General features: G+C 33.3%; 5 protein-coding genes, 2 long non-coding RNA genes and 1 pseudogene across 9 annotated transcripts; 6 read left to right on the plus strand and 2 right to left on the minus strand.

Annotated features, from left to right (window-relative positions):
- Pbp49 (proximal sequence element A Pbp49) lies at positions 1–1398 on the minus strand. 2 transcript variants are annotated; one of them, XM_065313570.1, is made up of 4 exons: positions 1182–1398; positions 939–1122; positions 577–741; positions 1–526 (listed from the first exon to the last, which is right to left on the minus strand). In XM_065313570.1, exons 1-4 carry the CDS (start codon positions 1325–1327, stop codon positions 26–28), a joined length of 996 nt encoding a protein of 331 aa, XP_065169642.1. In that variant the 5' UTR covers positions 1328–1398; the 3' UTR covers positions 1–25. The 2 variants fall into 2 exon arrangements, with proteins under 2 accessions (XP_065169642.1, XP_065169641.1); XM_065313569.1 differs by having other exon boundaries at positions 577–822.
- A 175-nt stretch (positions 1399–1573) lies between these two features.
- ear (ENL/AF9-related super elongation complex transcription factor) lies at positions 1574–4828 on the plus strand. Its single transcript, XM_065313566.1, has 3 exons — positions 1574–2104; positions 2173–2399; positions 2455–4828. The coding sequence occupies exons 1-3, from the start codon at positions 1924–1926 to the stop codon at positions 3958–3960; spliced, it is 1914 nt and encodes a 637-aa protein (XP_065169638.1). The 5' UTR covers positions 1574–1923; the 3' UTR covers positions 3961–4828.
- A 2227-nt stretch (positions 4829–7055) lies between these two features.
- On the plus strand, positions 7056–8091 carry LOC135800354 (deoxynucleotidyltransferase terminal-interacting protein 2). Its single transcript, XM_065313571.1, has 3 exons — positions 7056–7204; positions 7260–7597; positions 7665–8091. The coding sequence occupies exons 1-3, from the start codon at positions 7132–7134 to the stop codon at positions 8037–8039; spliced, it is 786 nt and encodes a 261-aa protein (XP_065169643.1). The 5' UTR covers positions 7056–7131; the 3' UTR covers positions 8040–8091.
- A 127-nt stretch (positions 8092–8218) lies between these two features.
- Positions 8219–11167, plus strand: LOC135800352 (uncharacterized). 2 transcript variants are annotated; one of them, XM_065313567.1, is made up of 7 exons: positions 8219–8717; positions 9391–9592; positions 9650–9757; positions 9810–9888; positions 9952–10351; positions 10400–10496; positions 10552–11167. In XM_065313567.1, exons 2-7 carry the CDS (start codon positions 9544–9546, stop codon positions 10962–10964), a joined length of 1146 nt encoding a protein of 381 aa, XP_065169639.1. In that variant the 5' UTR covers positions 8219–8717; positions 9391–9543; the 3' UTR covers positions 10965–11167. The 2 variants fall into 2 exon arrangements, with proteins under 2 accessions (XP_065169639.1, XP_065169640.1); XM_065313568.1 differs by lacking the exon at positions 9391–9592.
- A 1797-nt stretch (positions 11168–12964) lies between these two features.
- Positions 12965–14374, plus strand: LOC135800915 (uncharacterized). The gene is made up of 6 exons (XM_065314244.1): positions 12965–13002; positions 13062–13169; positions 13224–13302; positions 13361–13760; positions 13809–13905; positions 13961–14374. Exons 2-6 carry the CDS (start codon positions 13070–13072, stop codon positions 14371–14373), a joined length of 1089 nt encoding a protein of 362 aa, XP_065170316.1. The 5' UTR covers positions 12965–13002; positions 13062–13069; the 3' UTR covers position 14374.
- A 262-nt stretch (positions 14375–14636) lies between these two features.
- On the minus strand, positions 14637–16403 carry LOC135800627 (histidine decarboxylase-like; annotated as a pseudogene).
- Positions 16404–19441: 3038 nt separating this feature from the next.
- Positions 19442–20846, plus strand: LOC135800619 (uncharacterized). Its single transcript, XR_010550197.1, has 2 exons — positions 19442–19749; positions 19879–20846. It is a non-coding gene; the product is annotated as an uncharacterized lncRNA (long non-coding RNA).
- Positions 20847–21091: 245 nt separating this feature from the next.
- On the plus strand, positions 21092–21996 carry LOC135800356 (uncharacterized). Its single transcript, XR_010550140.1, has 2 exons — positions 21092–21376; positions 21443–21996. It is a non-coding gene; the product is annotated as an uncharacterized lncRNA (long non-coding RNA).
- Positions 21997–23847: the final 1851 nt, after the last annotated feature.

Consider the following 23847-nt stretch of genomic DNA (forward strand, 5'->3'; position numbering starts at 1 on the left):
TTATAACAAATTAAATATTTATTTACTATGGCAAGAGCGTCATATTTATATCATAAAATGGATACAACTTAAATGTACCGATTTTCTTCCCATCTCGATAATTATATGCAAGCACACACTTTTTACATAAGCAATTATACTTTGTCAGCAATCTATCACACTCCGTAATAGTAAACTGAGCCACAGAAACTGTGCACATCATGCAAAAAATACGATTAATATTATTACAACTCAAAACGTAGGGATACTTTGTTGATTGCAGTTGTTCATCGGCACGTAACAGTCGCATATCAGTAAAGACAACAAGATGTTCACAATTTCCTTGATGTTGATAGACATAGGGATAACCTAATTTTATCTTTAAATCTTTTAATTTTACATCAGACATGTTAGCAGTTTTGAAATTGGTGAGATTCTTCATCTTTGCCCATTCAATTATTTCTTTGGAATATTCTATTGCGTTAGGGTGTCGTAGATCATTGTAGAAACAATTTTCTATGAAAATAAAACCAGATGGATAATCATCCTGAAATAATACAATAAATAAGTTGAATTTTCAAATTTTATTTCAAATACTTTAGTGTTTAATGTGATTTTTTCATCAGGATGCTGCAACTCCACTGATACTCCAAAGTCATGCACACATTTGAATACATCTCGTAATTCAGTAAGACCTTGGTTTGGCAAAATAGCATATTCATGTGTATATTTGACCCCACACCTGCAATGTTTCATCTCAACCTGGAATGGTTTGTATAGTCTTACAACTAATACATAATCTTGATGAGGAATTAAGTCTTCATCTTCTAATGTATTTGAATTCTAAACAAGAAAATCAATCTTAGTTTTACTTTCGTTAAAATAAATAATAGTATAAGTGATAAAATTCAAAGAAAATATTTTCACATCTCAAATTTAATAAAAATTGTATAATTTACTTGTTCTCTTTCTACTGGAAAAGATAACACTTGTTTTGGTTCCTTAAAACCCTCCCATTTGTTTTTACATCTTTGAATGTGCAAATGACCACTTGTTGCAGTTGACTCAATGGTAACTGCTCTCCATAACTTCGATTTGATGCAGGTTTGTTCAATTTCGCCTTCATGTGTAAGATGGTCAATGCTGTAAACACAATTATTTCTAATTGTAAAAAGTTCTTAATAAATTTAAATTAAATTAACCTGCATGTTTTCTCAAGATTTGAATTAAATTCACTCTTATCAACTGAATCATTCAAAGCTTTTAACTGCTCCGAAAATTCATTAAAATATTTAGTAGTATCAACAGGTTTCGTGCACACAAAATATTTTGGATCTAAATGTTCCATAATATTTTGTTTTAGACTGTGTTTTTCCCTAGGAACAATGTTTGGTAGGTTTATATTGTGAGGTTAAGATACACGTAGTGACTTTTCTGGTAAATTTCTGCTAATTAGTTTTGAAGTTTTTCATTGAATAGAACAAGAATCATTAGTGAATTTGATTTTATTTGGTATATATGTCATTTATGTTAGTGAGCTTATTTGTTCTTATTGTAAATATTAATCAAATAAGTTCTAATTCATTTCTTTTAGGTTTTTTTCCATAGGTTGGTGACACTAGAATTCCCCGCTGTCATTATTGACTTGACAAATGCCGTCCTCCAGTTTGTTTATATGCGAATTTGTTGTTGTTTAGCAACAACAGTGTTTGTCCTCCGATTCATGAATGAAAGTGCATCTCTCTGCTATTTTTCGACGGCCGGCAAGTTTTGAAAGATGTAATAGTACGAGGACTGCGTATTCTGTTCGCACTAAGCGCATAATGACCAACTGACGCCAGAACTAGGTTAAAGTAAATACGGAAATTCTCAACTATCGAAGAAGGTGACCAAGAAGCCGCGATGGAACTTGTGTAATAAGACGGCTATGAAACCGTTGAAGTCATGTCTGTCCGAGTGAATCTAGAAATCGGCCATGAGGCTTCGTTGCGCACAAAACGCACCCAGGAGGGTTTTACCCATGATTGGGAAGTCTTTGTAAAGGGTTGTGATGGAGCTGACATTCAGCAATATATTGAGAAGGTTGTATTTTACCTGCATGAGACTTTTTCAAAACCAAGGAGAGGTGTGTTATTTATTAACAAGCAAGACAACAAACTGTCCATTTACTTAATTTTTGTTTTGCTTTTTTAGTTGTGAAAGAGCCACCATATTCAATCAAAGAATCTGGCTATGCTGGTTTTGTCCTAAACATTGAAATATACCTGAGAAACAAAGATGAACCAAAGAAAATCAGGTTTAACTATGATCTTAATCTCCAAACAAGTGGGCCTGCCATTCACAGGGCATTAATAGAAAAATATATATTTAAAGATCCTAATGATGAATTTAAACAAAGACTTTTAAAAGGAGGTGGACAGGTGATAAATTTATAACCTCTCAATTATGAAATATTAATCAAATTGACTTTTGTAGATTGTGAGTTCTTCTAGTTCATTTGAGTCAGAGACCAAATCCAACTCAGATAAAACCCAATTGCTGAACAAACCCAAGCTAGGTGGATCAATTGAACACAAAAAACCGAAGAAAATGGAAGAACCCAGAGAGACAACATTCAAAGATCTATTTGGCCCTCCAATCAAATGCACCAAAACACCAGAGCCAAAACCTTCCAGTGGCGGAGGTGCTAAAGACCAAATTAAGAAGGATAAAGATAAAGACAAGCTCTCGGATAAAGAGCGCAAAAACAAATCGCCGATTAAAGATCGCGACAAAGACAAACGCGATAAGGACGAGCGCAAGAAAGACAAGAGCAAGGACCGCAGCAAAGATCACGATCGCAGCTCGAAGGATAAGAAGCGTGAGAAATCGCCGGCCAGGTCGACGAGTCCTGGCCTACGGAGGGGTACCAGTCCAAAGAGAATGTCCAGTCCGAAACGACCACCAAGTCCACCAGAAATCAAGAAAGATGATCGAAAAGATGAAAAGGATAAAGATAAACGTAAGGACAAAGAAAAGGATGATAGTAAAAAATACAAAAAGCGCGACAAGGAGAAAGAGTACAAGGAGCATAAGGATAAGGAGTTTAAAAAGGATTTGAAAGCGCCGTCAATTTCAATGTCCATGGTATCGTCGAAGGAAAAGGAAGCTAGTCCTCTACCACCACCAACGATAAAAACGGAGAAAAAAGAGAAACCTAAGGATATGAAGCCTGAAATTAAAGTTGAGCCACTAGATGTGGACAAACCTAAGTCTCAAGAAGAGAAGAAGGATAAACACAAGCATAAGAAGAAAGACAAAGATCGTGACAAAGATAAAGATAAACGCGAGAAGAGCTCACACAAGTCAAAGGAGAAGAAGTACGAGACACCCGCGAACAATTTGTTTACGAATCAAACACAGCCATTACCACTGGCCCAGAACCCTAATCAAATAGTGAAACATGAGAAGAAGAAATTTGCTCCGGATGGAGAAAATGATAATTCCAACTCATCGTGCAGCTCGACCAAAGATACTGAAGAATGTAAAGCGGTTTCTCCGATAACAATCGCACAGCCACAACCGCCGCCACCTTCCACTCTTGAGCCACGCATTGAAGCCAAACCCAAAAAGGATAAAACTAAGAAGAAGGAGAAGAAATTGGAGAAGGAAGAGAAACGCCGCCGGCGGAGGGATTTAAGTCCCGGCGATGACGAGCCGTCGATGAAGACACCAAAGGACGAAAGCGACGCGACGCCACCGGTCTTAGAAGTGGAAAATCACGGCGAACTGCAAGAGAACCCCGAGGACTATCTTCGCATTCTACAGGACCTGCAACATAAGATTATGTCGCTGCAGGATAACACTGAGTTGCAGAAGGTTGTCAAATTAATTGCAGAAACCGGCAGGTATGAGGTATCGGCGCGCACCTTTGATTTTGATTTGTGTCTCCTTGAGAGGTCGACGGTGCGAAGACTGCAGGAATTCTTTGCGGCGTCGTAACTCTTGATTATAAGAATTTTTTTTAGATATTTATTAATGTAAGTATTCCAGACATATATAAAATTAAAAAAAAACGGGAAAATGCAGTTGCGCGTGATTTCAGTACGAACAAACATTACGTAAATATTTAAATGTATTCCTCACGTTTTAGCTGGTACTGGTATGATGGTTCAGTTGTGTCGATCTCATTCTATCGCAAAGTAGCGACTATTGTTTAAAATATTTGCGAACAAAGTAATTTCGAGCGTGTGTTCATTGTAATATTGCATTAATATTCAAGGGGTTGAACAATTGTAATTTATTCCGCAATAACTTGATATCTGTATATAGCACGTTGTCGGTTTTTTGTATTTAGAACAATCATGCAATATCGCAGTGTTTCCTTTGGAGTGGCACTGAAGAGTTGTGAATTTGAATCCTGTGCACTGATGTTCGTCGACGACGAAGTAAACTGACATTTGTATTTAGACTAATTGTAATATTGTAAATATTAAGTTGGTTTTATATATTTAGGTGGACATATTATATGTGACTTGTTTGATGGGCTAGATGTTTTCTAGGTATAGGTTTCAATCTAGATGTAGATTGTTTTTGTTTTGTTTTTATGATTTTGCAAACGAATTTTATACAAATACTAGATATTTATATACAGATTTGATTCGGTATGAAATAGTTGATGCATCGATTTATATGACTGGTGATTTGGCCATTGAGATTGCACAAGGAATTAAAATTTTTGGTGGAATTTGAATATGCGAATTGAATTTATTGATACATTTTACAGCTGTTTTATGAATTGAGTACATTTAAGTAAGATGTAAATAAATTCAGTGGACGAATGAAATAAATTCTTGTAAATTTTTGTGAACATGTTTACCAATATTTTAGAGAACAGATTTATTACGAACAGTACACTGTGGTAGAGTTACTTATGTTGCATAGAGGATTTTTTTGTTACTTGAGAAAGGGTTTTGAATCAACTATCAGCCACTATTGATTTTTATATTACTTTATTTTATTTTATAATGTTTTCTTGCGATTTGGTGCAATTACAAGTACAAATATAAAATCTTACTCCTCGAGAGGCAGGGGTGCTTAGAGATGCATGTTTTATTTATTTATGAGGGAATGTTTAAGTGGATTCCGGGACCCAGTGATTGCATATTTGTGTAACTGCATTTTATTAAAACACTTGCCAATTCTGTGGACCAGTACTGGTGCTTAGTGCAAAATTTCTTAAAATACTTTATTATTTGATTGTAATTTTGATTTGCCTTGTTTATTCTTGCGTTATATTTATAAACATCGTAACAATAGAATACGCCATCTTAAAAATCTGAAAACTTGAATAAAATAAACCGCAAATGCTGATGATTAACTTCTTACCAACAGGACTAATGGATTAGAATAATTCACGTATCCCCAAGCGGTAGAACAAATACATTATCCAAATTTAAGTTCATGAGCATAAGAAATCTAGCGCTTTCTACATTTTCACCCACGGAGCATTATAGAATGTTACATCTTTAAATTCCCTACTCTAAAAGGCAAACAACAATAATTCATAACATTACTTTGAAAACAATTGTTACTATTAACTTACTAATTGCATCATTTTCTCGCCTAAATATCCACACAAACATGTGCCTGAAACGTAGGCAGTCAAATGGCCAAGTGACAATAGATCAAATTTCTAAAGGAAAATAACCAATCGTTATTGATTTTACATTATTAAAATGTGTATTACTTACAATTAATTCTGAAATTAGTACTAAAGCGACTACGCTACTAGTTGCCATATATTGTCCGAATAAAGGCCATTCAAATATTGCTGTTACATCATCTGACGCCGCAATTCCAAGTTTTTAATATTTTTTGCTTCTCTCAGAATTGACTCAAATTCTTTCTGACAATCTTGCCCTAATATCGCTAAAGAGTACAAAAAGATGCAACTAATTGCTATTGCAAACGATATATACGCCTCGGTAAGAAGAAAAATTATATTAAATAATTCCCGGAATGGACGTTGACTTAAATTAATGTAGAGATATGTACTAAAACATAGATTTAATATAGAAATTCTGAGGGTTAATTATCTTTAATATGAGTATTCACATTTGGGTAAACCATTCCACAAACGCTGTCTTCGGAGTTGTCTTCACAACTTTGCAATTCAAAGAATTTTAAATTTCCAATAATAAACGCTTTGATGTAAAAAAAAACAAACAAAACCTTACAACCTTATTGAGCAAGCTTATGACATATTGCAGTTTCACAGGAGAGTATGCAAAATGAGCATTATCCTCGACAAAATCCCATATTTTGATTCCAGTTTTAGATGAGCTTTTCAAAGCATACACAGCCACTTCGGCAAAGAGTAATGAAATAAGCCAAGATAGATTCAATGCAAAATTGAAGAATTTCATTTGGGATTGATCTGCAAACAAATATCTAAATGATGCGATTGAGAAAGTGCTGTTAATAAATTATTTACAATATAATTTGAGTAAATAATTGAAATTTCCAAGAAATATTAGAAGTAAAGCACATGTGTACAACCAATCTAAGCATTTTTCTTAGCTGAATTATCTAAATTCCAATAATATTTTTCAGTATCAGTAAAAGCTATAAAATATTCTCTCTTGATCCACATCGTGATGTACAAAATATAGTATTGATAATGTCTCTGGTGTTTGCCACAATCTTTTCTGTCTTGTATAACGTAGGTAAAAGGTTGAATTCGCTTCAAACATCATATATGTTACATACATATTTTAAATAACATAATTGAAGTAGCTTACTACCAAATTAGATGCATCATTTAGACAACAAAAATCCGAATTACTGATTATTTTATCAATTGCGCAAGCAATAATTACATTTCTTTGAACGTTTGCTCTGCTATGTGCTCTGCTCTGTGAATTATTCTAATCATCATCATTAGGGCATATGTAGTATTTAAAATATATATTTTAAGGTATTCTTAAGGAAAATAAATACTTGAGCAAACTTTTGCAAACTGTGACTTTGTAAAATAAGTTGCCTATATTTGTAAACTGTTTTCCTCTATGGGTTTACTGTGTAATAAGTAGTTTTCTAACCTGACCAAACACATGTTTTCATCGAAATTGTTGTATTGCTTTCACTTGTCTTCAACTATTTTCGAAAATCATGGATTCAAGTGGTTTGGGGTTTGTTATAGATAGTGTGGGTAATCAATCGGTGGACAAGGAAACAATTAAAGGTAATACAAATTTAAATATTTGGATTTTTAAAAAGTTTCAATGATTTTTTTACAGATTCAGTGGTGAATGATGTGTTTCAACAATTTATGCAAGAAAAACATGAGACTTGCAGAACAAAAGCGCCTGAAGTGGAACAGAAGCTAACAGCTTTTGAAAAGTTTTCTAAAAACATGGACTTTTTAATTGAAGAACCAACTAATCTTAAAAATACCAAGAAAAAAACAAAGGATACTTACGAGAAGGTTAAATTAAATTTAGAGGAATTAACTAAAAGTAAGTCAGAGTTGCAGCAAGTATTATCCAATTCAATAGTATTGCAACCAGGTTTCAATGAACTTAAGACAATTCCATCACAAGTTGTCAATGATAAAAAACTAAAACTTCAAAGAAAAGTGAGTTTGATATTTTAGTGTGGTAATTTTGAAAAGAAAATTTATGTAGGATTTTTTTTGTTCTTAGCTTGAGAGTGAAAAAACTAAAGGTAAAAAATGGTTCAACATGCCTGCAACTGAACTTACTGACGAAGTGAAGAAGGATTTGCAAGTGTTGCAAATGCGTTCTGTATTGGATCCAAAACATTTCTACAAAAAGAATGACCTGAAAGTTTTGCCAAAATATTTCCAGATTGGAAAAGTTCAAGATTCTCCACTTGATTATTACAATAATCGCCTTACTAAGAAGGAGAGAAAGAGAACATTGGTTGATGAATTGATGGCAGACGCCGAATTCAATAAATATAATAAGAAAAAATATACTGAGGTACTTGTTGAGAAACAGAAGACTCATTATAAGGCTCACAGGAATGCTAAACGACTCAAAAAGAAGAAGAAATAGTAGGAATTGCGGATGTAAACTATCTATTTTAATAAATATTAAGTATAATAAATGTTTTTTTTAAACATATCTATATTTTATGCATCTAGATGTAGCTAAGATGCATTAAATTCAGAATCGGATTCTCGCTGTAATTGCTTATTTACAACAGTGATGTAGTTTGTCGGTAATAATGAGCGGGCACGCATATAGTGAAATGTATCTGAAATGTATTATCAGTTAGTGTCCGATTCACTTGATAGCATTTTTATTATCGGGTTCCTTGTTTTGTATCTTCTAGTTTGAATTTTACAGCGAACACTTATTTACTATAAATGCTAGTTTGTTTAGCCAGTGAGCAAATCTCATATACCTACGTATCGCTCGCTATACTAAAATATAACTTAATAATGTGGGATAGATGGCGCAGCAATGTACATTTTTGCATTAAATTCACGGTTGCGTTTTCGCCGCGTGTTTACATTTTGCATTGTTGTTTGTTTGCAATAGTTTGTGTATGCATGGAATGGTAAGCTCGTGCGTCATGTGACCTCACGCGATTTTGCACAGCAGACTGTTTGTTATCAGTGCGAAGTGCGCCGTACTAAAACGGGGTATTTATAAGTTTTATACTGGCATATTTACACTGTATTCCTTTATGCAAATAATAAATTCTACCGTTTCAAATTATACGCCTACGTAAGTATTTTTTATTTAAATTTTAATTTTATAATTTATAATTATTATGTCTGTGCTTGGACCAATGCGCAATATAATGACTAATATAATAATTACAAAGAAAATTTGTTGTACTTTTATTCAAAGTATTGTATACCATTATTCTTTATTATATCTATTATTCTGTAATACATTATATTAATAGATTAATGTATTATAACATGCTAGATAGGTAATGAATTCAATAATTGTCTGCTACGCAGAATGAACCAATATTTCAGTATCACACAAACTGGCAGCCATGTTGCTCGACAATATAATAATTGAAGCTTCTCTGCAGCTTATGTTGAATATCATAATAAAAGAACATTTCCAAAACTCTCAATGCATCATAGATTTTTCACCACTACGACCTACTATTTTCAGCGATTATTCTTTACTTTCTTCGCACCTCCCAATTCCTCAAGTAATTGATCCTGAGAATTGTTTCGACGGATGTGATCAGTACATTTTACACGATCCTTTCAGTACGCATAATTCGTACCTAATGGGTTGTCTATATGCGCATAGGCAATACACTTTTAAAGGCATATTTTTCCTTAATAATGATACCATTGACGTTTATAAATTCCAAAACTATCAAAAATATTACAATATTCCTGTATATGCTGGTAATGCAATTTATCTTAAGCAGGTGGGCGACGAAATTCTTGTCCTTGCATTTGACCACTGGCAAGCATACAATTATGTGGTCTTGAATCGATGGAAAATTTATGAGAAACGATTCGAAGACCCAAACATAAGTGAATTCTTCTCAGACGTAAGAAAGAAACGTCGCCGCAGTTTTATGGCAATTGGCATTAATAGCGATGTAATAGTTCCAATCGCAATTGGGTGTATAGTAGACATAATTGTCATATTTTTACCTTAGGTAATTGTTGTATTTGTTTTAGCAAAGAAAATGGGTTCCGAGTTAAATTTGTTGATGGAATTCGCAAAATCTATGAATATGAACAATCATATATATTATGAATATGAAGGACCCCCAAAAATTAATATAGGTATACATGAATTATGTAATATAAACAAAAGTTTCAAACATCACTATTGTAGGGCTTCTTGACGTCGAGAAAAATGTAGTTTCTTATCCAGTATCTAAAATGGACTTAAGCCTTTTGGTACCTAAACCTGTGTATGAATATTTTGCTTTATTATTTTCATAAATGAAATGTTTTTTTGAAATATTTTTTTGCAGATCTTATATTGATTGGTTGGCGCTAGTGCAAGTTTTCAAATTGCAATTATGGATGTGGATTATATCCTGTTATGTATTGATTGCAATTTTTTTCTGGATTGAAAACACGATTTATGTGAATGCAAATTGTCCGGGGTTTACTGATATCACTGGTTTGTTTTTCCTTCAAGGGCTTAACGATTGTAAAATACCTCCATATATTCGAGCTCGTTCGTTAATCGCCAGTTTATTAACCATTGCTGTATTATATTCCGCTGTTTTTTCGTCTGGTATTGTTGATAAGATGATGACTATAAGATACCAAAATGATATAAACACAATTGAAGATCTTGCCAATTCAGACCTGTACATTGAATATGTTAATGATCCTAATCAGATGTTATGGGGCCAAGAAATTACCGTAAGTTTTATTACTATAATATTCCGCAATGCAAATATTTCTTTTAAGGAGGCAGAAAAACGTGCTTTTTCGCGGTATGGAGGATCATATATAAAAATACCGTATACTAAGAAAGCAATGGGCCATTACATTACAGGAACGAAGCGTACGCATGGGGATAAATTATGTTAAGATAAATATTTACATAGTTTTTTTTACAGTTTCAACCTCAATAGTATTGAGAGACTTTCTATATAGATTCCTCCCTTATATGAAATCCATGGACTATACACTTATACATCTGAATACTATATTCACACTGCATTATGATCATTACATGTTTTATCTACCGTTTTTGAATGATTACATTCTTAGATGTCAGGCCACTGGTTTGATGACAAAATGGGAATGGGATGCGTTTAGGGCTGAGAGTAGAATGAATATTATACTTGCTTATTTGGATAAAAGTAAACCACCGATTGAGCCTATAATATTACAGTTTGAGCATGTAAAGGGTGTGTTTGCTCTTTGGATTGTTGGCATCCTCATGTCTGTGTGGATCTTTATTCTTGAAACGTTATGGGCGTGGCTTTTCTATAATATCAGATATTTATCTTTCCACATAATCACGTAGACAATTAAAATTAACAACTTTCACCTAAAATAGCATGTGCGAGTGTTGGTTTGCTTGTTTCACTTTCACGCAAAAACCACTGAAGGAATTTTAATAAATTTTAGTATAAAGATATTTTTGACCTTTGACAATAAAATAGGTACTTTATGTCGGAAGAGTATAACTTAATGGATGTTAAATAAAAAGCAAACATTGGTATTGTATCACTTTCTGATTTCTTCCCAATTCTGCATTATATCCTCTTCAGGGGTGTGTACAGATGTTATCCACTAATATTATTTGTTCTTGAAAGGGTGGCCAAAGTTCGTGGAAGCGAAGATACTTGGGTCACCCGAGTTGAACCCCACACACATCTTCCTATCACCAGAGTGACGGTTCGGATGCGGAGAATTTTGTACGCCGACTATAAAAAAGGTAGGAATAAAAAACTGCCACATTCCAAATCTTTTTGACAGAACGAAGTCAGTCGGGTATGCTAGGTTTACATAAAATTAATAGTATATTAAGTATCAAGTGGCTAAACTGGAGTAATATTCACGATTATGATTATGAGCGAGCGTTGCGAGTGATTAACAACGTGATGCTTACGCTATTTTTTCTACTTTAACTCTATTTTCAACTTGAGGTTTTTGTATTAGAACTTTTGTATTTCAAATCTTCAAAATCTCCCAAATCTTCAAAAATTTGCTTGCATACTACTGGGAATTGTAAGGTTATAAATGCCGCACCACGCCGACACGAGTAGCAGCAGCGCCTGTTTTCATTTGTACTTTAGTACAAGCACTAAAGTACTTTACTCACAGCCTTGGCCGTCCGTGTTTAAAGTACCAGTTTTTGTGTCTAAATACCGTGGAAAAAATGGCGCTTTCAAGGTGAAAGTAAAAAGAACGCTTATTTATTAATGACCGTGCCATTACATTACTTACCTAATGTGAATATCTATACATAGGTAAATGATACTCAATAACGTGGTGTAGGTGGCGCTACAATGCACATGTTTGCATTAAACGCCGTTCTCGCCGCATGTTTGTGTTCATTTTGCATTTGGTTGTTTATTTGTAGTAGTGAGTGTGCATGGAATTAATTAAAATGTTGTGTTCCCTGTATTCCTTTGTGTAAATAATAAATTTTACAGTTCTAAACAATAATCGTAGTTAAATAGTTTTTATTTAAATTAAAATTGTACACTTAATATATGTGCTTGGAGTAATGCGCAATATATGACTAATATTATGATTAATGAGTAAATATTTTGTGGCTTTATTCAAAGTTCTGTAAAATATTATTCTATAAAATATCTATGTTAAGTTAAACTACATTAATATTATATAATGTCATAGATTATATTAATATTATAACGTAATAGGCAAGCATTGAACAAAATAATACCTATATGTAATGTATATTGAACAACAGAATATATCAGTAGCTCATAAACTGGCAGCCATGTTGCTTGACAAAATAATAATTGAAACTTCAATACAGTTCATGTTGAATATCATAATAAAAGAACATTTCCAAAACAATGCATGTATCATAGATTTTTCACCCACACGGCCAACTATATTCAGCGACTATTCTTTACTTTCTGCAAACATCACAATTCCACAAGTAATTGACCCAAAGAGATGTGTCCGCGGATGCGACCAGTACATTTTACACGATCCTTTGAGTACGCATAATTCATACCTAATGGGTTGTATGTATGCTCATAAAAAATACACCTTTAAAGGCATATTTTTCCTTGATAATGATACCATCGAAGATTATAAATTCAAAAACTATGACCGGTATTACAATATTCCCTCATATGCTGGTAATGCAATTTATCTAAAGCAGGTGGGTGATGAAATTCACATCCTTGCGTTTGATCATTGGCAAGCCGATAATTATGTGGTCTTGAATCGATGGAAAATCTATAAGAAAGAATTCGAAGATTCAAATATAAGCGAATTTTTCTCGGATGAAAGAAAGAAACGTCGTCGCAACCTTATGGCAATTGGCATTAATGGCGAGATAATTCCACTTGCAATTGGGTGTATTGACGTTTATTAATTTTCTTATTTCTACCTTGGGTAATTATTGTCTTTATTTTAGCAACGAAGATGGGCTCCGAGTTAAATTTGTTGATGGAATTCTCAAAATCTATGAATTTGAAAAACCGTATATATAATGGTTACCTCGGATCACCAAGAATTGTTATCGGTATACATCAATTTTGCAATATGATGTTAATAATTTCAGACATAATTTTTGTAGGACTTTTTGACGACGGGAATCATGTAGTCTCTTATCCAGTATCTAAAATGGACATAAGTTTTTTAGTACCCAAACCTGTGTATGCATATTTTGCTTTATAACTTTCAAAAATGAAATATTTCGAGCTACTTTTACAGATCTTACATTGATTGGTTGGCGCTAGTGCAAGTTTTCAAATTGCAATTATGGATGTGGATTATATCCTGTTTTGTACTGATTGCGATTTTTTTCTGGATTGAAAACACGATTTGTGTGAATGCAAATTGTCCGAATGTTACTGATATCACTGGTTTGTTTTTTCTTCAAGGGCTTAACGATTGCAAAATACCTCCATATCTCCGAGCTCGTTCGTTAATCGCAACTTTATTGACGATTGCTGTATTATATTCTGCTGTTTTCTCGTCTGGTATTGTTGATAAATTGATGACTATAAGATACAGAAACGATATAAGGACAATTGAAGATCTTGCCAATTCAGAACTGCGCATCGAATATGTTAATGATCCTAATCTGATGTTTTGGGGCAAAGAAATTACCGTAAGTTTTATTACTATAATATTCCGCAATGCAAATATTTCTTTTAAGGAGGCAGAAAAACGTGCATTTTCGCATTATGGGGGACAAGAAATAAATATACCGTATACTAAGAAAGCAATGGGCCATTACATTACAGCAACGAAACGTACGTCTGTGGATAAATTATGTTTAGATAATTATTTACATGGAGTTATTTACAGTTTCAACTGCAATAGTATTGAGGGACCCTCTATATAGATATCTCCGTTACGTGAAAACCATGGACTATACACTTTTACGTCTCAATACTTGCTTCACACTGATTGAAAAACATTACACGTTATATCTGCCGCTTATAAATGATTACATTCTTAGATGCCAGGCCACTGGTTTGATGACTAAATGGGAATGGGATGCGTTTAGGGCTGAGAGCACAATGAATATTATATTTGCTTATTTGGATAAGAGTAAACCACCGATTGAGCCTATAAAATTACAATTTGAGCACGTAAAGGGTGTGTTTGCTCTTCTGATTGTTGGCATCATCATATCGGTGTGGATGTTTATTCTTGAAACTGTATGGGCATGGCTTTTCTATAATATCAGATATTTATCTTTCCACATAATTACGTAGACAATATACTTTAATAATTTTCACCTAATATCTATAGCATATGGGAATGTATGTTTGTTTGTTCCACTTTGACTTATTAAAAAAATTTGGATAAATTATAGTATATTGATATTTTTGACCCTAGAAAATAAAATAAAGGGTACTTTATGTCGAAAGAGCTTAAAAGATGTAAAATAAAAAGCAAAAATGGTATTATATCATTTTTTAAAATTTAAGTTGAGAATCGTATTAATGGAGTTAGGACATAATAAGTTTAAAAAACATTAAAGTAACATAAAATTTATAAAACAGCACAAATAGCAGCGGAAAAGAATTTAAGTCGTGGTAGTTACATATCTGATTTCTTTCCAATCCTGCATTATATCCTCTTCAGTGGTGTGTTGAGATGTTACTGTAAACCGAATTACGTACACACCATTTAAATCCGCTGGTACACAATACACTTTTCGTCTTCTTGTCAGATTACTGAGGAGATTCTCAGTAAGTTGGTTGGGTCCTTTCAGTCGAAAACAAACTAAACCCAAATGTCTCTTAACTGGTTGTTCAAATCTGTTGTCTGATTTAAGAAGCTCTTCAAATTTTTTAGCCAAATGAACTCCCTAAAATCATTATGTTCTAAGTAAGTTTTTATATGAGTAATTTAGGTACGAAATTTAATTATTGTAACAAAGGTTTAACAAAGGTAACAAGAAAGCAAAGTGGCAGAAAGTGTAACATAGTACCTATTTTAAGCGGATATAATTAGAGAAGTGTTGTTTGGTAAAAAATAAAATGTCAATCAAATACTTATATATACCTACTGTATAATCGACTACATACTTACATGTCTAATATGGTTTTGCAGTCCTATCACACCTTAATTTCTGATCACAAACCAAAGTTTCAACGCATTAAATCTTTTGCTGAGCCCAATTTGCCAATGCATATAATCTACAGTTCTGCCAGAGTTTTCGTGTTGAAGATAAAGCGGTTCGATTTTAAACGTGTGCTGCAGGGCATTGCTGCTCTTTACCCACATAGCAGTGCATTCAAAATGTACCATTAGCCATTTAGAGGCGTTGGCCACAATTGAATTTGCACAATCAATACCTTTTAACCAGTGCCGATATTCAGGACATATGAACGCACTACCGGCGTACGCGGCGTCCACATGCAACCACATTTCCTCCACTTGGCAGACCGCTCCAATTTCATCTAGGTTGTCAAATGAGCAAACATTTGTAGTACCAAGCGTGCAACAAACCCAAAACGGGATCAATCCTCGTTTACGATCATTGTAAATTTGTCTGTGTAAGTTGATTCCTCGCATTGCCCAATTTTCATCAGACTTTATGTACCGTAGTTTTACTAATGCAATTATTGCTGCTTTCTGCACACTGGAATGTGATTGATCTGAGGCGTATGCTACCAGCTTTTTCGCAATATCATCAGCTTCTAAATGTGGATGTAGTTGTTGATAGTTTCTGATAGCTTGGGTTCTAGCGCTTAACAAACTTACAAGAGTTGCTTCGCTAGCCGTATTGAGAATGACACCACCACCCAAACTATCTTTCCCTGTGTTTAAAAACTCAGTTGGTAGTCCAATCATCTCGCCTAACCAATTCATTGTGATGATTTCCAATTCTGTGGCTGCTGGACTCGAAGCCCACGAAAAGCCAAGACAATTAATTGCGTCTGCTAACATGTCCCCCAGTAATGATGGGTAACTGTTGAGCGCCGGGAAATATCCATGCATGTGTGGTGATTGCCAATGTGTCAACCCAGGCAAGACGTATTTCTTAAAATCAGTGAAAATCTCTTGAAATGATTCACCATAAATAGGTGCTGATGTTGGGAGATCTCGCTGAAGAAAACCATGTTGGGAATGACATGCTGACATCGAATATTCGTCAAATACGTAGCTATAAAGTCGACTAACTTTTTACCTTGGGATTTATAATTAAATTAAAAATTATATGATCAAAGTATATTTTTAAATTTTAAACAATTTAGATCAGTGTACCTTGGATTATGTACTCATCGACATCCATGTTGAAAACTTATTTAAGATTTTAAGTAACGGCTCTAAAATTATGCTATATCTATATATATATAGTATGAATGTATTCCAGTTATTTGCATAATTTTATGGAAATATGCACAGTTAAAGTTCCATTATCGTTATCTGTCAACAATTTGGGCTAAATCGTAAATATCCTATATTTTATAGATACTTAGTAACTGTTACTGTGAAAAACTTACTTAAACTTTAACAATGTAGGAAATTGTTAAAATTTTTGTTGTCATTTTTGTTGCTTCCTCGAGTTCAACATTTCTTGTCTGTGATCACATAATCTTTTCTAAATTCTAGATAATTTAATAAAAAATTAATTATAATTTGTTATGCACTAAGTCGTGAGTGCAGTGCGTTATCGTATCGTAACTGTCGCGTGTTCTGGCTACATGTGCTGCAGACACGTTCAGCGGATTGCAGCTTTCTCACGGCTCGTATTATTTTTTCAGATTTAAATCGGTAAATCACATTATTTATGTTTGATAACCGACTGTTTAGTTGCAAATTGCATGTATAGTGTTTTGCTAACAAATAATCGCGCGTTGAATCTTCTTAAGTTCGAGTTTTTTTTATCTCTTTTGTGGCGTTTATTGCAATATAAAAAAATGGTTGCCTACTGACTTAGTGTAAATTTTGTATTTCACGTAGGTAAGTAAAGTCTAAAAGTTTTTAATTTACGATTTGTGAACGAAATATTATTGTAATAATGTATTATACGGAATGTGTTAACTTCTGTTTTCTTTTAATTGCAGTTTTAGCTGTGTAGTGGAGTCCGCAGGAATATGCATATGTAAATGAAAAATTGAATTATATTAAATTTCAAAATGGTCACGTCTAAGAGCCCGTGAATGCCAAACTATCGTCATTTTAAGAAAGATGAAAATGTTTCTATGTGTGTACCCAACATAGCAAAGAACTATCCCCAATTATGAAACCTGGATCGTGGTTCCTTTGGCAGTTAACAGCCAGCAAAGATGTACCAATTATGATGTCAAATTCGTTATTTTAGTAAACTCCATTTTTACATATTTTAATCATAACATTATTTTTACGCTGCTCATTTCCAGAAATAAATTATCAAGCCCATTTCTTCTGATGAATTAAAATTTCATCGTTTAAATTTCAATTTAACTAGCTTATTTTATAGAGAATTATCCGCAGATTAAGACTCTGTGATTCGTTCCTTTCTATCTTCTTTAGTTTACGAGATACTTGCAATTGAAATAAATCGCCAAAAATTGAAATATTGCAATTTTGAGCACTATCGCGATTTTAGACCTTTTACCCCATTAAATTAAATTATTTTAAATTACCATCTGAATGACAGAAAGTATAAAAATTCTGTTATGCTGTTTATAGATCAATGAACTAATTCACTTAGTTGGAGTTTTTTTATCGCCACATTATTATTTAAAGGATTATCTACACTATCCTTCATTTTCAATCGTCCTAAACCCGTAGAAAATGCTTTAAAATGTACTATTAATAATCAAAAAAAATTAACGTTATTGCAGTTTCTCAGCCTCTAATTGTCCTTCAAAAGACTCTCTCCAAGATGCGTATTCATAAAACTCTCAAAACCCTTTGGAAATGTCCTTCCTGTATCACACCAAAATGATTCGAGTGTCTTTGATTTAAAATGTATTTCAGAATTTGAAATTTCTTATTTGTATGAAAACAATTATTTCTGTAGTATAATTGCAACAATCCTTTATCAATAAGCCAAAATAACTCAGTTGGGAGAGCGTTAGACTGAAGATCAGAAGACCCCTGGTCGAATGCCCCTAATTTCGGCACGATGCTTTTGTCAGAGATTTATCGTAATACTCGAAAATTTTGTTTTTATTGTGGTCTGCAAAATAACACCCAGCATCTCCCGAACTATATGACTTTTTTATAGTTTCTCACCGCCATGTTAAAGATAAAAGCTTCCCCTACACGATGCATACATTTGCAACCGCCTAGCACTTCTGAAAATGCTCAAAAATACTTTTTTTAGAAAGTTGGGTTTTTCATAAATTATGTAAAGATGGCGCAGAAAACACCCAGTATCTTGAGAATTATTTGACTTTTGGAAGTTTTTAACGCCATCTTAATGTTCGAGAGTCCCTCTACGCCATCCATATCTTTGCAACCTCCTAACCCTTCCAGAAGTGCCCTAAAAGGCGCTTCAAAAATAACATTTTTTGTCCCAAAAATTTCATTATTTGGTCGAATAACAGGGTCGAACATTTTTGTTAACATTCTTTTGTCGAAGAACAGAGTCGAATTTTTTTCTAATTTTTTTTAGTTAAAGAACAAGGTCGAATTGTTTATAACGAATAACAGGGTTGTACTTTTTTCTTAAAATATTCCCGTAATATTTTAACAGCTTCTTAAATTTTATTTTAAATATTTAAGAGTAATATTGATCTACCACTCAGCATTTAGGCCCTATTGACAGTTTAAAATTAATTTAAATATCAACAAAAGTAAACATAGTTAGTGTGATTATTATTAAAACACGTTATTTTAGTGCAAAATTTTATTAAGATAAAGTATGTAGAATCACATGATTGATTCAGGGCACCGTTTGAATATAGCGGTGGATTTGACCTGATAGAGGTAGTTTCCGACGGAAAATAATAATATGAAATAATGAATATTTAGATAATTTTTATTAACTAAAATGATGTAGGTATTTAATTTCAAGTGTAAATTACTAAAGAAGTAAAATTTGAATGTTTTTATGCTTTCTTGTGGTTTTTGAACATCTATATTTGAAGCTTTGAGTTATGTGTAAAAATTGGTATTTGTTTAGATAGGGTGGTGCATGCACAGTTGCATGTACGTGTGACACACGGCCACATTTAAGTGCGTGACCACTCACTGATTCATAGGCAATCGCTCACTGCCTCATATGCACGCCACACTTTTGATACACTTTGTATTTTCATGAGGTACTCATGTTTTCGCTAAAAATATTCCTGCGAGTGAAAGTCGGCGTGGCCAGTTGTTGTGTAGCCGGCACACAACTCTTACCTCGTGCGATAAGTAGGTACTAATACTTAAATGGATATTCGTGTTTCGTGTTGTAAATTCGTTATATCGCGTTATATTTGATGGAATTTAGTGTTAATAGACGGGTTTTAGTCGCTAAATATTTATCGCGTGTGTAATCTTCAGAATTCAATGTTTTGTGTGTTTATTTCAGTTTCGCGTGTATCTGGGATCGCTTACGGTCGGACGCCAGTCGGCCATGTTGTGTGATTGTAAATAATATTTTGGAGTTGTGCGAACCATTTTTGTCTTCAGCAGAACAGGACGGGCGGCTGTTCTACCTTGTAAATATTATTATTTAAATGGCAAATAAGACAATTTTTAAGGCAAAGTTTGGGTTCCTCCGGAACTCGGATTCATTTCGACATTGTCCGAAATTGTATAACTAATGTTTTGTTTCTTGTTTATTTCAGTATCTACTCGTATTTGATTTACGGCGTTCGATACAGTGGTTAGTGAAATTTTTCATCGTTCATAGGAACTATTTTTCGATTTTACGGTTTTCCTGCAATTAGAGAATGAATATCTTAAACTTCTTTTTGCGGAAATTTTGGTCAAGCATTTCCCAGAAAATTTGAAAATGGAAATCCAACTTTTTATTACGGATGCTCAGAGCGATGTTTAATTGAAAAAACGTCGCTTTGAACACTTTATCATAGTAAAATTGACTAAACGTCAACTAAGACGTACTAAGACGTAATTTGACTAAACTGACATTTTACGGATAAAAATTAAATTTGAAAATTTGAAGTTTTTATTTTGAATGTTGCCATAAAAAGTCCTCCTGAGCATTTTATTTTAGTAAAATTTAATCTTGAACCAATAGTTTTCCCGCAATTTGATAAAATGTAGACACATGTTCCACAGAAAAATTAAATTTGGAAATTTAAAGTTTTCATTTTGTAGGTTCATGTAAGAAGCCCTCCTCAGCATTTTATTTTAGTAAAATTTTATTCTTTAACTAATAGTTTTCCCGCAATTTGATAAAATGAAAACACATTTTCCACAAAAAAAAATAAATTTGTAAATTTTAAATTTTTATTTTGGATGTTGTTATAAGAGTAAACCGTTCTCCTGATCATTTTATTTTAGTAAAATTTTACTGTTGGACTCGTAGTTTACCCGTAATTTGGTCAAATGTGATAATAATTTTAAGCAGAAAACTTTCAGTTGAAATTTATAATTTTTTCGACTGAAGTTGCAACAAAACGTTTATACGAGCCTTTTATTTAAGTACAAATTGTCTTTAGAATTAAGTTGCAATTGTTCATTGCTAAAATATAAACTTAAATAGTATAGCAATACATGTTCAAATTAAAAATCGCTTAAATACTTGATGTAAAATCTTATTGCATAAAAAATAATAATTTCATGATTTGAATTTTATTGTTTTATTAATTTTATTAATCTAAATTCCGGGACTACTATCTGTTGCATTCATAGATGGCACTTGCCTGAACAAAAAATCATAAAATAGAATTGTATTCTTTATTTCTATATTTATCAGCAAACTTTGGCATTCGATGCAAGAATAGGGATGTTGACTATTTTTGGGAAAGTGTTTTAAATCGTGCATATGTACCTAATATGGTCCTAAATATATATATATTTTTTTTAAAAACGTTTAAAGCCTAAAAATCATGCTTTTAAAATTGCGTTTCAAATTTCGTTCCAAAACGCCAATACTTTGTCACGTGATCGCTGTGACGTCACATGCTCACAAATAAAGGTTACTGGTGCATTTCACCATATGAAGTGAAGACCAGCAAGGAATGAAACAACACGAACATTAGCAGTTAAAAGACAAAGATTGGAAGCAGTAGCCGATTGTGAAAGAGAAATAGAACAAGCACTCTGAGAACTCTGCACAAAGTATTTCCATGGCTGAGGTTCAACCAGGTCCAAGCTCAGGCATGTATCTATACAGTTATTACTAGTTGATTCTAAATACATTATTTTATTTATTTGCTTAAAAAGGGCAAACAGATGTACTTCAACTAGCAGAGTATAAGCCAATATCAACAGACAAATCAATACAAGTATCCATGGTTCATAAATTCAGAAGTAAAAGCACACAGACTCTAGAAAGCTATATGTCAGTACCAACGAAGAACAGTCAGACAGTGATGTATCATTATGTACACAATCAACTGTGTCTGTGACTCACTCAGACTCCTCTTCTGCAAGATTATCCTCTTTACAAGTGAAAGCTTCTTCAGGAAGTAGTAGTCTAAATGAAGAAGTGATCAACAAGAGATGGAGCAAAATATTCATAATATGATGAGGAAAATTAAGAAAAAGCCAAGGTTCTACATTGGAGTACCAGAAAGTTGCTATTGCTTAATCAATGCAATAAGCAAACACACAAGCATTCCAGAAAAACATATATTTTAAAGCCTTATGCTTGTATTAATAATAATCTATTAATGGTACTCGATGAAGTAATTATAATAGCATGTACCTTAATTAATTTACAAGACTCATTATGTCTTTAAATAAAGCTATTTTAAAATAAAATCCTGAAAGCATTATTAGTGTATTGTGAATATATTCTATGTCCACATTAACACAAATAATATCTACCTCTTTGGTAGTTTCAAAGTTACTGTCAGCTACACACAAATAACATTTTTTCTTGCCTGACAAAAACATTTGCAGTTGCACTTGTGCATAATATTTTTTTGTTACTCTTCCATGTCTTACATAATTCTTATATGTATTTGCTCGTGCCGGGCATTTGATTTCTATTACAAATTCGTCACATATTCCATCTGGCGAAATTGGCCACTGTAAAACAGTCAATTCTCGGCAAATTTGAACTATTTGCTTTAATAAACCCACTTTCCATTATAAAAAATTCTCTTTCAAACGTTTTCAAAGACAGCAGCAAGCGAATCTCGAGCGAATTATACAGAAATCACTGTAGAATTTAGCCAAACAATGAAGAACGCTTAAAGAAAGCACGCACGAGGTCTGTGTTCAAGTATCTCACTATGAGCGAGTGACGTCATGCACTCTGATTGGTGTTCGTGGTCACGTGACTTGAGAGTGATTTTGTTGTATTTTATATTTATAATATTTAATAAATTACGTAAAAATAAGGCAAAATATTGTGATTTTCAGTAATTCCATAATAGAAACTATCATTTTGTGTAAAAATTATCTTTTTATTTGAATACAGTCAACATCCCTATTGTGTTTATTTTGAACACAATTTACACTTTCTTTCTGCTATCCCCTCACGCCACACGTTGTGACGTCCTTAGTTTAGTTGTGATCGCAGGTAATATGCCTGTTGCAATTCACGCACAAGGTCGAGTGTCATTGGTGGACCGCTTCGTGCATCTATTGCTTTTACCTGCGGGGTTCATGCTGCAGGCACATTGTCTTATTGGGAACTGAACTGAAGATGCGAATCTTTGCTTGCGCTATCAATGGATTGCAGTCAGTTTCGTGCCGGTCGCTGGCGTATCTAGACGTATTTCGCGCGATTCATATCGTTCTCTTATTTTCCAAAATGGTATTGTATTCGGTCATCAATTGACTATATAGTTGTAACATGCATCTGCAGTGTTTTGTTAATGATGATGATGATTAATTTGTGCGTTTAATATTCATAATTTTTTTATGTTTACGTTTGATGTTTAAATTCCAAATGCATATTGTTGCCATGATGCGCTACTCAGCACAGAATGTTTGTTTTCTCCGATGTATGAATATAATATTATATTGTATGCAATGTTTTTATTTTAACTTATGTTTTCTTTTAATTGTAGTACTTGCTGTGCCCTAGCAATCCAATGAGCACTGCATTGGTAAGTTTTTATTAAGTTATATTATTCTGTCATATGCTTTATGACCTGCGTGTTGCAATAGCTCGCGAATTAAGGGTATCTTGTTTATTTTAATTGCGGGTAATTTAGAAAACGAAGGAAACGACAAAGTTTGCCCGTTTTTCGCGCTTTTCAAAACACACGGTGGTAAACACGCCATATTTCGGGAACCCTTTGTTATATTTTATCTTTTTAAATTTGTTGAAATTTGGTCATAACTGCCTCAAAATGGCCGCCAAAATTACGCTTTTTCTTGCAATTTTTGCCACATCTTGGGATAATTTTGTCATATTTTAGTTTCTTCTTTATTGTATTGTATAGTAAGAGTGCATTTTTAAAATGCATCCTTCAAGCTCTGCGAAATTCGGTCGTAACTGCTTCAAAATGGGCGCCAAAGTTACTCCTCCTCTTGCAATTTTAATGCCCGCAGTGGAAAACAAGCCATATCTTGGGAACCCTTTGTCATATTTTACCTTTTTATTTATTTTATGATATGGCAAGAGTGCATTTTATAAATGCACCCCTGAGCCCCCGCGAAATTTGCTCGTA

The sequence above is a fragment of the Atheta coriaria genome, unplaced genomic scaffold (assembly GCF_025399875.1).
Source record: "Atheta coriaria isolate IRGN ID8LTWV9N9 unplaced genomic scaffold, Caltech_Dcor_3.1 hic_scaffold_10_pilon, whole genome shotgun sequence".
NCBI lineage: Eukaryota > Metazoa > Arthropoda > Insecta > Coleoptera > Staphylinidae > Dalotia > Dalotia coriaria.

Bases quoted from the DNA above. Each gene is read 5' to 3' on its own strand.
- Pbp49 (XM_065313569.1), bottom strand. From the start codon at position 1,327: ATGGAACATTTAGATCCAAAATATTTTGTGTGCACGAAACCTGTTGAT. The intron at 823-938 runs GTAAATTATACA...TTTCTTGTTTAG, and splicing joins TTCCAGTAGAAAGAGAACAA to AATTCAAATACATTAGAAGA. The intron at 527-576 runs GTATTTGAAATA...GTATTATTTCAG, and splicing joins AAATCACATTAAACACTAAA to GATGATTATCCATCTGGTTT.
- ear (XM_065313566.1), top strand. From the start codon at position 1,924: ATGTCTGTCCGAGTGAATCTAGAAATCGGCCATGAGGCTTCGTTGCGC. The intron at 2,105-2,172 runs GTGTGTTATTTA...TTGCTTTTTTAG, and splicing joins TTTTTCAAAACCAAGGAGAG to TTGTGAAAGAGCCACCATAT. The intron at 2,400-2,454 runs GTGATAAATTTA...TGACTTTTGTAG, and splicing joins TTTTAAAAGGAGGTGGACAG to ATTGTGAGTTCTTCTAGTTC.
- LOC135800915 (XM_065314244.1), top strand. From the start codon at position 13,070: ATGGGCTCCGAGTTAAATTTGTTGATGGAATTCTCAAAATCTATGAAT. The intron at 13,170-13,223 runs GTATACATCAAT...TAATTTTTGTAG, and splicing joins ATCACCAAGAATTGTTATCG to GACTTTTTGACGACGGGAAT. The intron at 13,761-13,808 runs GTAAGTTTTATT...ATTTCTTTTAAG, and splicing joins TTTGGGGCAAAGAAATTACC to GAGGCAGAAAAACGTGCATT.
- LOC135800352 (XM_065313567.1), top strand. From the start codon at position 9,544: ATGGCAATTGGCATTAATAGCGATGTAATAGTTCCAATCGCAATTGGG. The intron at 9,889-9,951 runs GTATGAATATTT...ATTTTTTTGCAG, and splicing joins CTTTTGGTACCTAAACCTGT to ATCTTATATTGATTGGTTGG. The intron at 10,497-10,551 runs GTACGCATGGGG...TTTTTTTTACAG, and splicing joins TTACATTACAGGAACGAAGC to TTTCAACCTCAATAGTATTG.
- LOC135800354 (XM_065313571.1), top strand. From the start codon at position 7,132: ATGGATTCAAGTGGTTTGGGGTTTGTTATAGATAGTGTGGGTAATCAA. The intron at 7,205-7,259 runs GTAATACAAATT...ATTTTTTTACAG, and splicing joins GGACAAGGAAACAATTAAAG to ATTCAGTGGTGAATGATGTG. The intron at 7,598-7,664 runs GTGAGTTTGATA...TTTTGTTCTTAG, and splicing joins AACTAAAACTTCAAAGAAAA to CTTGAGAGTGAAAAAACTAA.